The sequence below is a fragment of the Carassius carassius genome, chromosome 45 (assembly GCF_963082965.1).
Source record: "Carassius carassius chromosome 45, fCarCar2.1, whole genome shotgun sequence".
Classification (NCBI taxonomy): domain Eukaryota; kingdom Metazoa; phylum Chordata; class Actinopteri; order Cypriniformes; family Cyprinidae; genus Carassius; species Carassius carassius.
The window spans coordinates 24,811,425-24,825,946 of NC_081799.1; the positions used below are offsets into that span (position 1 = coordinate 24,811,425).

The 14,522-nt window shown below is 39.1% G+C and overlaps 1 protein-coding gene across 2 annotated transcripts in view; it reads right to left on the minus strand.

The window, feature by feature from the left end:
* LOC132127839 (contactin-associated protein-like 4) overlaps positions 1-14,522 on the minus strand; it is a 138,174-nt gene that overhangs the window by 36,862 nt on the left and 86,790 nt on the right. For both annotated transcript variants that reach the window (XM_059539994.1, XM_059539995.1), the window contains 2 exons: positions 6,613-6,719; positions 2,660-2,779 (listed from right to left, as the gene is read on the minus strand). In XM_059539994.1, coding sequence (XP_059395977.1) covers positions 2,660-2,779; positions 6,613-6,719 — 227 coding nt within the window. The remainder of the gene's footprint in view (positions 1-2,659; positions 2,780-6,612; positions 6,720-14,522) is intronic.

Here is a 14,522-nt window from a genome sequence, read left to right on the forward strand (position 1 = left end):
GAAATATGTAAACCTCAAAAAGTACAAAACTGAAAATTAAAATGAAAACAATATTAATAAATACTGTAATAATGTATACAAAATATATACTAATGAAAATAACTAAAATGCAGACTGCAATTATACTTACATTAGGTTTATTTAGTTGACACTTTTATTCAAAGCGACTTACAAATAAATAATGATAGTAAATTATCAAATATTTATTCTGTAACAGTATTGTCACACCCTATGGACTTGTTTTGTTTTTTCCCCCTGTGTGCTCTGTTTGACCAGGTTTCTGTCTTCGTTTGATTATATAATTTGGTTCAGGTAGGTCTGGTTAATTATCTTAATTTCCTGTGGCTCAGTGGTAGAGCATTATGATAGCAGCACAAAAGGTTGTGGCTTCAATTCCCAGGAAACACACACATACTGATAAAAATGCACTGAATGCACTGCAAGTCGCTTTGGATAAAAGTGTCTGCTAAATGCATAAATGTAATGTAAAATTTGCTCTTTTATTTCAAGTGTAGTCTGTCCTGTCTTCCTTCGGTATTGTTGATTTTACCCTGCGTGTTAGACCCTCTTCTTTGTGTGGATTACCATTAAAGGGATTTGTTATTATAATCTTCATCATGCATTTGTCTCCCTAACAGCAGTAGTGTGACAGAATATTGGACCACAAAGAATAAGTAAGCGGCTTCTCCCCCTTGTTTAGTTTTCCGTTTTTGTCAGTTTTTATTTTTAGTTATGGATATCGCCGACCTATTCATTGCGCTATCCCATATAGATCTTCCCCTTATGGACTATGTTGTTTTAACAGCTTTGATGACTTAACGCTGAACTCACTGCATTGGATCGGGGCTAATCACCATCGGCCCGTCGACCTCCCAGACACCACCGGACTGTGCAGGAGGGAGGCAATTATCCGGTGTCTGGAAACGTCTACCTCCGATCCAGAACTCAGACAGACCCAGAGCTCACAAGTCTGAGCCCACCACAGACGGAGAACCAAAGCCTGCCGGGACCGAAGAGCTATCGCCAGAAAAAGCGACAGAGCGGAGGGACGCCCTGGAGAAAGCCCCACCCACTGCACCAACACTGAGGGTAAGCAAAGGCTGAGTTCAGAGGGAAACTGGAATAATTATACAGACATGCCCCCTTTCCTCCCGCCTTACTCTAAACTCGCTGCCTGCCCTGAACTATCTGTCTACCTTGAAATGTCTGCCTGTCCTGGCAGTCCCTCTGCTCCCCCTCAGCCCAACATCTGTGAAGTGAGATTGCTTTACTCCACCATTGCTCCTAGCTCCCTAATCTCCACCGTGGCCCGTCAGTACACCAGCTCCCCGGGGCTCCTTCATCCCTCCGGCTCTATCCTTGGTCTGTCTTTGACAATCTGCTGCCTCTGGATTCCACTCCTGTGGCTACACCTGATCCCTCCATCTCTCCGACTCTGTCAGGCTCCTCCTTCCCTCCAGCTCCACCTTGGTCCTCTGTCACTCCGACTCCACTGCAGCCTTCCAGATCTCCACTTCTGCCTCAGTCTCCGAAGCCATCTGCTCCACCTTGGCCCTCCAGATTCTCCCCATTGCCCTGGCTCAACTGCTCTCCTTCTTTGCCTTTCGGACTCCACCGCCACCTGCTCTGCCGTTGTCGGTCGGACCCCTGTAGCTGTTAGCCCTTCCTTCACCATGGCTCATCCCTCTGCTGGCTCCACCGTGAGTTGCCATCATGGCTGTGATCTGGGACCTGCCTGGCTCTTCCAGCTCCCTCCTGTCTCCTCACTGGCTCCTCCCTCCATTTGATCCACCATGGTACCTTCTGACTCCTCCCTTGAACCTTTCTTCGTCTTCGCCACCCTTGACTCTGTTGGTCATCCTCTTCCTAGTCATCTGGCCACCTCCTGAACCTCCTCCTGCCTGCTTTCCTCTAGGCCCTTTGCCATCCCGTCACCATCCCACATCCACTCCTTTATCCTCCTCCTAAGTCCCCCACCGTCCCTCCCTTTATCTCTATGGTGGGAGTTCACGTCTTTTGGGGAATGGGATGAACTGTAACACCCTATGGACCTGTTTTGTTGTGTTTTCTTCCCCCATCTGCTCTGTTTGACATAGTTTCTGTCTCTGTTTGATTATGTAAAATAACACTGATGTGAAATAGAATACTGAAAGAGTATATATATATATATATATATATAACCATGGGGAACTGATTGGATGAAGTAATTTTAGAGGAGGTTAGGAAGAAATACAAAACAAATACTTTTTCTTTAGAATAAAACTGCACTGATTAATCATGCACTATAAGTCTCGCAATGTGTATTAAGAAAGTCAATAGAGTCAATTTGGATTTCATATTGACTTCAACAAAGGAGAAGTGGGGATCTATCAAAGGTGACGTGATGCTTTTCTAAAGAGCCATTCAAGTTCTAAAGCTTCTTCTGTTGCATCGTGCCATAAAAGCCTTTTAAAACTTTGTGTGAGTGAACGTCACACAGACGGGCTCAAAGGTTGATCTGTCAGCTTCTTCTAATGTGTGTCTTTCAGTAAGTGTCACAGCTGACTTCCTCCGTGGGGTGTGACACGGTGCGTGAAGGATCAAAAGCTGTGGATTAAAGTCCCAATTACGGAGCGTTTAAAGGGATTTAATCACTTCGGCTTCGCTGCGTGAGATTCACCTGACATGTTGCAGTAGATTAGCTGAGGTTTGACGGGGCCGCTTCCATCCACGTCAATGTAGTAAAAGCCAGACGTGTTTCCTTTGTGTTTGTACGCCTCACATGAAGCTTCGTAAATGGCTGTAAACACAGAAGCAGTAGGTAAGTGTGGAGAGATAATGAGCTGAAGATGCTTACATTCAACAATGTGAATAATAACAGTAACGTACTTAAACAGGTGTGTGTTCACACTTTCTCACTTTTCTGAGATCTGGAAATGCAGCTCACATAAAAACGTCTCTTTTTAATTTTACACCCTGTAAAATGTTATTACATCTTTAACAGAATGGTGAGATGGTTTTGATTCCAGTACTCGAGATACTTGAAATTATCTGGAGAAGCTTCAGGACTTTTAGAAAATATATTTAGTTGCCATGAGAAGCCATGATCTTTCCAGGAAAGATAGTGATAGACAGACGAATGGGTAAAAAAAATCATAATAATAGTATATCACCATAGAGGCTACCCAGTTGATCAACTACATTAAATTAAGAGAAAAAAAACTGTATTACAAGTTTTCTAAAATTTTATGTTTAAACATGTGGCATTATGTACTAAAAATGCACTAATTCGCATATATTTCCAGTAGATAAATCTGAAGGCTGGATAAAGCCAGGTTCAACATTCTTGTTTAATTTTGTTGACATATTAAAGGTTTTTACAGAGGAGATTTTGGATTTTTCTCTTTTTATCAATCCATAAATCATGAAATACCGTCAACAGTCAGAAAATAATAGTTTCAACATGCTCTAGGATTAAAATGTTATATGTAATATTTATCAGCTGAGTGATTTATGAACAAATCCTTCAGTAACAACCTTCAGAATACAGATATGAGTAAAACTCTAAATTAAGGTGTGTGTAAGAGCTGCTAAACTCATTTTGAGAAAAAGACCTCTAAAAATATGATCTATAATCTAAATCTACAGATAAAATGCTAAATATTTCTCAGGCAAATGTCATATAAACAAATCCCTCTATAAAAAATTTAAGGCAAGGCAAGATTATTTATAGAGCACATTTCGTACACAATGGTAATTCAAAGTGCTTTACATAAAACAAAGTAAGATAATTATGAAGAAAAATAATAACTAAAATAAAACAAGCAATTTTTAAACTTTTAAAATGATTTACAAATTTACTTATTTAAAATGAATAAGCTGATTCTAGCTGCGGGCAGCATAGTAACTAAAGGTGGACTCCCCTAACGATCTGAGTAGTCTGTTAGGTTTATATTCAGTGAGCATATCTGCAATATATTTCGGTCCTAGTGACTTATATACGAGTAAAAGTACTTTAAAATCAATCCTAAATGTAACTGGAAGCCAGTGTAAGGACCTGAGGACTGGTGTGATATGCTCAGATTTTCTGGTTCTAGTCAGTATCCTGGCAGCAGCGTTCTGGATGAGCTGCAGCTGTCTAATGGTCTTTTTGGGAAGGCCGGTGAGGAGCCCATTACAATAGTCCACCCTACTGGTGATAAAGGCATGAACAAGTTTCTCCAAGTCTTGACTGGAAACAAAACATCTAATTCTTGCAATGTTTTTTAAATGATAGTATGCTGATTTAGTTACTGCTTTGACATGACTACTGAAACTAAGGTCTGTCTCCAGAATCACACCAAGATTCCTGACTTGATTTTAAGTTGTTTGACCCCTAGAGTCAAGGTATGCATTCACCTTGAAAACTTGCAAATACAAATACAAGAAAAAACAAATGCAATGACTTCAGATTTTTCCTTGTTTAACTGCAGAAAGTTCTGGCACATCCAACTATTAATTTCATTAATGCATTGGCAGAGGGAGTCAATGGGGCTGTAGTCATTTGGAGATAAGGCTAGGTACATCTGGGTATCATCAGCATAGCTGTGATAGGCAATTTGGTTCTTTCTCATTATTTGACTTAGTGGAAGCAAATATAGGCCAAACAAGAGCGGTGCAAGAATTGAGCCTTGTGGGACTCCGCATGTCATGGACGTCCACTTAAGACTTATGCTCTCCTAGACTCACATAATAGCCTCTCCCTTCTAAGTATGACCTGAATACAAGAATACAGATATGAATAAAACTGTACATTTTGGTGTGTGTAAGTGATACTGAAGTGGAGAAACAAACTAATTTTAATCACAGCTGTGTTGGGAGATTTTCCCTCTGACGCTCTCGATGTCATTGTCACACCTGGACGGGACGATGTGATTGGTTAAGCAGATCTAAATCTAAATCAATGCTCCAGAATGGTCTCTGTCAGTCAACGGTGGATCTCGTGTTCATCTGCTAACACGAGCCAGTAAAGTGTTTAAATGAGTATGTAGATGCACTTTCTTATCTGTGCCATTTTAAACTTTTAATGGAAATGTAATTAGTGTGAAGTGACTGTAAAGGCAGGATGTTTGACATGGTTTTGTAACTCAATTCACTATGCCACCGATCACATTATATGTTCTAATTGTGTTACATTTGGAGATTGAACTTATCGCAAATTTTTTTCTCTTTGGCTCACATTCATCTTCAGAAAATTTTCACATAATATATTTTGTTAGATTTTGCAAGCATTGAAAATCATATATCGTCACTTAATTTTGCATGGCATATTTGTGAAATTACACCTGCCAGTGTATTTGTATTATAAAATGAAGGCAGTGTTTCATCTGAAGTGTGTTGCATCAATTTTGCATGCGCTCAGGCAAACGAAGCAGCTTTAATTATGACCATCTGCATCTGTTTCGTAGCTCTAAATTCATGATGTAACGCAAACGGGGGAAGTTAACTATCTATTAATGTTCTTAGGGAGGAAATGGATTACTGTAGGTTTCACTTTCAAGGAAAATAATTACAATCTATATGCAATCTGTTTCATATTCAGTCGGAGAAAACATTACTTAGTTTCAATTTTGTCAACATCAAAACCCCATTTAAACCATATAAATATATAAAACAGATAGATTCAGTTATAGTACTGCAGAAATACCTCAAACGCTCCTCTGACTGACAGCAGCTTTAGTTGATATCTAATTATGGGGTCGCCCTATAAAGTCCCTCTCAATAACACACCCTTTAAAACAGCTCAAGTGTGAACGTCTTAAATGCTGCCGCCATTAAACATTTGAGTGACGTGTGCTTCATTTCAGCCCAAATCTGTTCCACTCTCTTTTACGGCACCAAAAGCGGGCCTTTTCACTTCATTGAGAACTGTGTAAATCCATAAGCGTGTAAAGCTTGCGCTCTGCAGCTAATGAGCACCTGACCTTGCATCATGTTTTATATGGTTTCCTTACAGGCCTCATATCATGGAGGAATTTAATATGCATTGATGTTCTGGGATAAAAGTGCTCAATATGCAATGATAATATATGTGTTTCAGAACGGAATTGATATTAAAACTACTATAGGCAGCAAAATGACATCTGCAAACTTATGCAATTAATCAAACACATCTACACATAATCATGTATGATGCATATGCATTTATTACAAACAATTACTTATGATTGACTGTTGATGAATTATAACAATGTTTACTTTATGGTGTTTATATTGTAATGTGCTGTCAAAGGCTGTAAAAGTGCATATTCTGTGCATATATCCCTAATAGATGCAGTTCAGTGCAGCAATGTGAATATGAACATAAGAAACTTAATATGAATACGAATGCATGTTGTTATTCTATTCAAATTATCAAAATCTACAGAATGAAGCATGTTGTTTTTTTTTGCATTCCATAAAATATCACTGTAACTGAGTTTTATCATAAACAGTGGTCATATATTGCAGTTTAGGGAACATCAGGAGGGAGTCACTATTCTCTCTGCGCTCGTCTCCTGATCCGTCCTTAACTCTGAGTGTGGAAGGAATCAGTGCACAGGAAGTGTTTGAAGTGTGTGCAGGAAGTGTTCTGTATTTCAGAAGCGTTCTTACAGCTGTGGCAGGTCGCTCCACTGTAGCCCGTGGCAGAACAGTTGCAGTGAAACGTGCTCCACGACTGCGAGCACCTCCCTCCGTGTTCACAACGATTTGGGGAGCATCTGGTGGAAAAAAACAGGACATGAAATATCATATTTGATGTTTGATCTCAAGGACAATCAGATACAGAGAAGCGCAATCATTCTGCATTGCACATGCAGCCTTTGTAGACAGTTTGCGTGGAGTGAAAACTTTGCTGTTGGCTTTATCTGATCCTGGAGTGGGAAACAGTGACTTTAACAGTGCACTTTTAGTGACATATAGGAGGAATTCTTACAGTATGACAGTTGCATGTAAATCACAGGCAATAATGGAAGCTTATTTCCACCATGGAATAAGAAAATGGTAATTGCAATATTTTTATCTCACAATTCTGACTTATTGCTCTCAAATATGATTTCAAAAGACAGGTTACACTCTATTTTTAGGTGTCCTGGTTACAGTATAGTTATACATGTAAGTACTGAGTAATATTATTTAACTACATGTACTTACTATAGGGTTAGTGTTAGGATGAGGGTTTTGGTTTAGGGTTAGTTGCATGGAACTATGGATGCATGCATAATGTATTGTTATTATTGTTTTGAAGTATGCTCATCAATATTAAATACGAGTTAATCAAATAATGATTTAAATTTGGGTCGGTTTTCCACACAAATAATCACTTTGTATGAAGTAGATAACAAAAATTTAATTTACATAACTTGTAAAGCACCCTGATGTAAACCAATCATAATCATAATCGAGTCTATTTCATTATCATAATCAGAGATCTATATGTACTGTACATGAAGTCTTAAATATAGAAAAGCAAAAAGCATTTTAATTCAGAGAGAAGCTGAAAAATGTGCATAGAATTAGCACAAAATAGGCATAAACACTCATGCAAAGGGTTTGCAAACTCATGCAAACATTTTTTTATTTAGTGATGTATTTCTACATGCAACTGTTTGACTTCATTTACCTAAAGGTTACAGGGAAGTCGTGGCCTAATGGTTAGAGAGTCGGACTCCCAATCGAAAGGTTGTGAGTTCGAGTCCCGGGCCGGCAGGAATTGTGGGTGGGGGGAGTGAATGTACAGTTCTCTCTCCACCTTCAATACCACAACTTAGGTGCCCTTGAGCAAGGCATCGAACCGCAGCATAAATGGCTGCCCACTGCTCCGGGTGTGTGTTCACAGTGTGTGTGTGTGTTTACTGCTCTGTGTGTGTGCACTTCGGATGGGTTAAATGCTTCACCATACTTGGCTGAATGTCACGTCACTTTCACTTAAAGAAACCTTAAATATAAAGGCACAATAAGCCTGTAATTCAGAAGGAGGGTGAAAAATGTACATAAAAAATGTCACTTAGTCAAAAGCTTACATGCACCTCACAGAATCTGCAAAATATTAATAATTTAAAAAACAAGTGATCATAAAAATTGCATGATGCTTTCTTATTTAGCACTGCCCTGAAAAGCTATCAATTAAATTATTACGCTTTAATTCTTAACATTTTGCAGGGTTTATGTAATCTTATATGCTGTATGTTTTTGGTGCAAAATGCCAAGAATATCGCATCTGATGACTTCCTGAAATAACAGCAGTGCTGATTTGAGGACTCGTTCCTGCACAAACGCTGCAGGACAACACACGCTGAACTTTAATACTTTGTGTTAGAGGTTTCATCACACCGTTAACCTCAAGATTGACTTGGCAAACACCACTAATAATCATTTATGCCACGACATCTTGATTTAGAAGCTATAAATCCTTTCTAGTCCTCTCACAATGTCCTTGCCTGAGCCCAGCCTCTCCTGACTATCATGGGATGATTTGCATGCTCATATTACCAGCACTCACTTTACAGTCCACATCTTTCACCAGATTTCCATTTGTGACCACAATGATAGTCTAAGAGGATCCGTTCAAACGCTCTTTGTGCTTTTGGTGGTCGGGATAGATACACCCTCCGCTCCTGTTTCACCCTTTGTAGCGTTATAATCGAAAAGGATCAAGTGTGTCTTTCATTCTGCTCAAAACGACACTTCAAACCAAGGGAAAAAAACCCAAAGCACGCTTTTTGGCTCTTGTACGCCGGTGGCATACTGAGAGCCCTGTCTCTTTGTTGGCTGCAATCCCATCAGAGCTTTGCAGGACCATCGCAGGGACACAAGTGAACCGAGGCGGTCGGCTTTACGCAGCCGGACTCCTCTGTTCTCCTGTAATCTGCCACCGCGAGAAATGATCAGACGGACACACACAGACACAGAGAGAGAAACACACAGCAAGGATAAACGCAAGCATGACTTGCAAAACAACTGTGTTTTCTCTGATGAGACGAACTGAGATAAGTAAACACAAATCATAGCCAAAAGATCTACAAATGATGACTTTAAATGGGAAGCTACTTATACACTACTGTTCAACAGTTTGGGTTTTTGTATCTTCTGCTCACGAGAGCTGCATTTATTTAATCAAAAACACAGAAAAAGCTGTAAAATGGAGAAATATTATTACAACTTAAAATAACATTGTTAAAATATGTTCTCTTAATCAAAGCTGAATTTTCAGCATCATTACTCCAGTCTTCAGTGTCACACGATCCTTCAGAAATCATTGCTGCTTAATAAAGATTTCTGATTATTATCAATGTTGAAAACCATGGTACATTAGATTTTTATATATATATTGGTTGGTATATATTGGGTTGGCGCAGTGGATAAGACACATGCCTTTGGTGTGAGAGACCCAGGTTTGAATCCACTGTGAGACACCAGTGTGTCCCTGAGCATGACACTTAACCCCTAGTTGCTCCAGAGGTGTGCAACCTCTGACATATATAGCAATTGTAAGTCACTTTGGATAAAAGCGTCAGCTAAATGAATAAATGTAAATGTATAATAGTCTGTACTGTCACTCTCAATCAATTTAATACATCCTTGTTGAATAAAAATATTAATTTCTATTTAATGGAAGTGTAATGTTAGTCAGGGTTTACTGAAGTGCAAAACTTTTTACATGACCGTTTTATAACTTTTCTACGATGCTTAGGAGAGAAACAAGTACACAAACATAATTTGTAAGAGCAAGCTATTAAATTTTCATGAAAGATTATGAAGGCAAACATTATTTTTTACAATAACATGCACTGATTTCACAATAAGGCCAGCAACATGTTTATATACATACAGTAAACAGGGTCAAATTTCAATCCACATTGATATTAAATAAAAATGAACAGATGTTTTTTTTTTTTTTTTTAGAAATGAGGTCTCGGCTAATGAATACAGCTTGACATCTGGGAGTATGATATTCCACAAGCATCTCAGCCTGAAAGACACATCAACTGGGAAACTGGAGATGACATAGAAATGAGAAAAAAGATCAAGATTTCACTGAATAACCTGAAAAAAAACACTGAAAACACAAATCACAACTAGTAGAATTAGTGTAGAAACTTAAAGGTAAACTCAAGATGCCTGTGTTCTGTATTTCATCTTCTGCAAGAGAAAACCAATCACAATTCAATAATTAGCATATTTCTAATGCAGAAGATAGAAACATGCAAGAAAAAAGCCCAAAGAGAATTCAAATGACCTCAGTGACATCATCGCTGTCAGTTACATTTTGAATCTCGAACATTCTATAAATGTACATCAAAGGGAGATTTTCAAAAAACGGAATTTAAAAGTAACATCTATTTCCCGAACAGACATAAATAGTATCAATTGAGCTCTGAGAGTAAATGCCACAATGGCTCTGAGCAGCAGCTTGACGGCGTCGAAACGCACGTGCCCTGTGCTGCCCTTCCCATCCCTCCACCCTCCTCGACAGCAGCCAAAGGTCATGCGGCGTGACCCTAATCACAGAGAGGTGACAGCCAACGGCGGCTCGCTGAGCTGAAGCCGCCTCATGAAAGACAAGTGCAGCAGGTGCGGGGAAACAGCACGGGCCCCGACGCCGCTGCTTGATCGGTTTCCTTAGCCAGAGGGGAAACCTGACAGGAGACAGACTCACACCTCCAGCCTGGGGGTCAAAGGTCATGTGGAGGAAATTAGGACGGACAGAAGCCAGGCCAATGATGCAACCTTCAGCCGACCTCATCAGCAGAAAACAGCGGGAAGAGAGATGCAAACATGCAATGCTTCAACTCCCCAACATCCAAAGTATGTTCACTTAAAGGAATAGTTTACCTAAAAATTAAAATTTGCTGAAAATGTGCTCAACTTCCAGCAGTCCAAGATGTAGATGAGTTTGTGTCTTAATCAGATTTGGAGATATGTAGCATTGCATCAGTGTTTTGTCAATGGATGCTCTGTAGTGAATGGGCGCCATCAGAATGAGAGTCCAAACAGCTGATAAAAACATCACAATAATCCACTCCACTCCAGTCCATCAGTTAATGTCTTGTGAAGGGAACAGCTGCGTGTTTGTAAGAAACAAATCCATCATTAAGATATTTTAACATCACTTCATGAAAAGTCCATGTTGCTTTCTCAATCAAAATCCACTCACATATTTGTTTAGAGCCGCTCTGGACTTTTATGGATTTGTATTTGGTTCTTGATCTGTGAAGATTTCTCTCCTTTCTTCAGACTAGATGACTTTGTTTTCAGTGTAAAAAGCGATATTATGGATTATGGAAGTGATGGTTTGAAGTTTAAATGATCTTCATGATGGATTTGTTTCTTACAAACAGAGCTTTTAGCTTCACAAGATGTTAAATGATGGACTTGAGTACTTGTGGATCTCCCTCTCTAATAATGCTATAATAGTTGCATAAGTCTGCTATCAACGGCTCTGTACTCTGTTACTAGGTCTAAAATTAAGTTTTGGAATTAGCAACGGAGGCACAGGATTAGATAATCCTATTCACAACAACATTTTAAGTACAAAAACCAGACGAATGCCTTGAAATATATGATCTGACTGATGTCTTGAGGTGTGGCAACCATAGTATAAGTGGAATAATTGCCTCCGAGCTGTTTGGTTATTAGAACAATAATGCACAATAATAATAATAATAGTGCATTAGTTTTCTAATAATTAAATTTGTCCCGCAACAATTATTCCTTACTTATTGTGATGTTTTTATCAGCTGTTTGGACGCTCATTCACTGCAGAGCATCCATCGATGAGACACTGATGCAATGCTACATTTCTCCAAATCTGATCAAGAAACAATCTCATCCTAATCTTGGATGGCCTGAGGGTGAGCACATTTTCAGCAAGTTGGTAATACTGTCAATTCTAAACCTGCAAACTAGCCATTGAGACAAATAAACCTAAAGCAATTTCCTATCTTGTGGATCAGTTGTGAATTCCACAATCTATTATATTTTACTGTGACTGTACAGCAGTGATCCAGACACCTAAAACAGCTCTTTAAAATGCGGAAAGTATGATGAACTTCACTGCATGTTTGGATAAGAACGTTTGATCATTGTTTAATGAATTACTGCCGCCATAATCAATGCAAAGTGCATAAAACATCAAATGAAATTCTAATTCTTGCTTTAGGTGGCTGCTAAAAGCACAATGTTTATTGCAGCAGGCAAATAACGCTGACTTTTTTTTACTGAATAAGGCACAAGACACATTTGCATACAAAGGAGGTGTGTTTGTGCTGAAAAGAATGACAAAGACTTAATTTACTGTAAAGAGTCATGACGCAGCACTGCTCCGGTGCTATCAGCACCCGCTTCAACAAAACTGTTGAGTGAATTCATGCCTGTGGCTCTTTCAAATCAGCATTAGATTAATTTGCAATAATCAGGGTGTACTTCATTATTATTATTATAACTATGGTAGTTGTAGTTCTAGTTTCTAAATGTGTTTAGGCTGCAATGTTTTCCATCTATGTCCTTCTTACTACTGATGTCAAGAATGATTCTGTGTGTATCTGTCTGTGTCTGTGTCTGTGTGTGTGTGTGTGTGTGTGTGTGTGTTTATATATATATATACCTAACACATCCCATATTTTTGTTTGTTGGTAAGACACTTCAAAACAGAAAATTCAGTGTTGAATTCAAGACTCTAGATGCTTCAATGATAAATAATATCCTATGAAAATATAAAAATCCAATGTTAACTATGTGCAATTACGTAATCAATCAACTTTGCATGTGAAGATATAACACTACTGTTAAAAAGTAAGATGTTTTAACATTTCATTTTTTTGAGTCTCTTCTCACCAGTTTACAGTAAAAACCGTAAAATTGTGAAACATTAATACAATTGAAAATAACTGTTTTATTTAAATATGTTTCAAAATGCAATTTATTTCTGTGATGCACAGCTGTATTTTCATCATCATTTCTCCAGTCTTCAGTGTCACATGATCCTTCAGAAATCAGAATAATCAAGAAACATTTCTGATTATTATCAATGTTGAAAACAGCTGTGCTGCACAATATTTTTGTGGAAACTGTAATGCATTTTATTTGACACAATTCTTTGTTGAAAAGAAAGGTCAAAAGAAAAGCATTTATTTGAAATATAAATCTTTAGTAACATTACTGTATTTCTGTCTTTACTGTCAACTTTTGATCAATTTAATTCATCCTTGCTGAATAGAAATATTATTTCTTAAATAAAGCCAAACATTTTCAACTCAGGGAGACCCTGATTAATGAATACAAAGGTAATGGTGACACTAAAACAATGGAATGGAATTCAAGTGCACTAGTAAAATATTAAATGAGAGTTAGTGCAGGACAGGAGGATGATAAGTGAAGCAGTAGAGCAGGAAAGACGAGCGACTCAAACCCATGCACAGCACTGCGTTTGCTGGAATAAAGAAGAAGTCTGTAGGATATCCCTCAAATCATTAATGTGATTGGCTCTTTAAGCGAATGGGCGGGACTTCCTGTCAGCACTGGTAATGATCAGATTGATGTAACAAGCTGAAGATGGCGCCGCACATGGCTGCTTCAGTGCTTGGCTCTCCAGTGTTTGTACTGTTTTTGTTCGTTTTCCTGTTTTTTGTTTAACAAACACGATCAGTTTCACCAGGGATGAACTGCTGAACATTCGGCAGAACACACCACATGATATTTTTCCGGATTTCTATTATACAGACGTTTTACTGAACATTGTTATCGGAGGAGCAGCGGCGCTGATCAAGCACTTCAGGACGCGCAGATGGGGAAAGCGAGCGGGAGCGCTCGTCAGACTCAGGAAGCGCGGATTTCGAACGCCGTTGCCTAGCATCCATCTCGCAAATCTCCGCTCTCTACCCAACAAAACGGACGAACTCCTTCTGCTCTCTCGGACAAATAAGGATTTCTCTCACTCTGCTGCTCTGTGTTTCACGGAAACCTGGCTGAATGACGCCATACCGGACAGCGCACTCCATCTGCCGGGCTTTCAGCTGTTTAGAGCGGATCGCGACGCAGACGGGGAAATCGCGCGGCGGCGGGACATGCTTTTACATCAATGAACGGTGGTGTACAGATGTAACTGTATTAAAGAAGATGTGCTGTCCTGATCTAGAAACGCAGTTTATCAACTGCAAGCCGTTCTATTCGCCGCGGGAGTTTCACTCGCTCATTCTGGTTAGTGTTTACATTCCACCTCAAGCGCATGTGAGCTCAGCTTTACAGAAACTCGCTGATCAGATCACAGACACAGAACAACAACACCCGGACTCTGTTTTAATCATTCTTGGGGACTTTAATAAAGCCAATCTCTCCCGTGAACTGCCAAAATACAGACAGCATGTTACCTGTCCCACCAGAGACAGTAATATACTGGATCACTGTTACACCACAATAAAGGATGCATATCACTCTGTTCCACGAGCAGCTTTGGGACGTTCTGATCACTGTCTGGTTCATCTTATACCGACCTACAAGCAGAAACTTAAATCTGCTAAACCTGT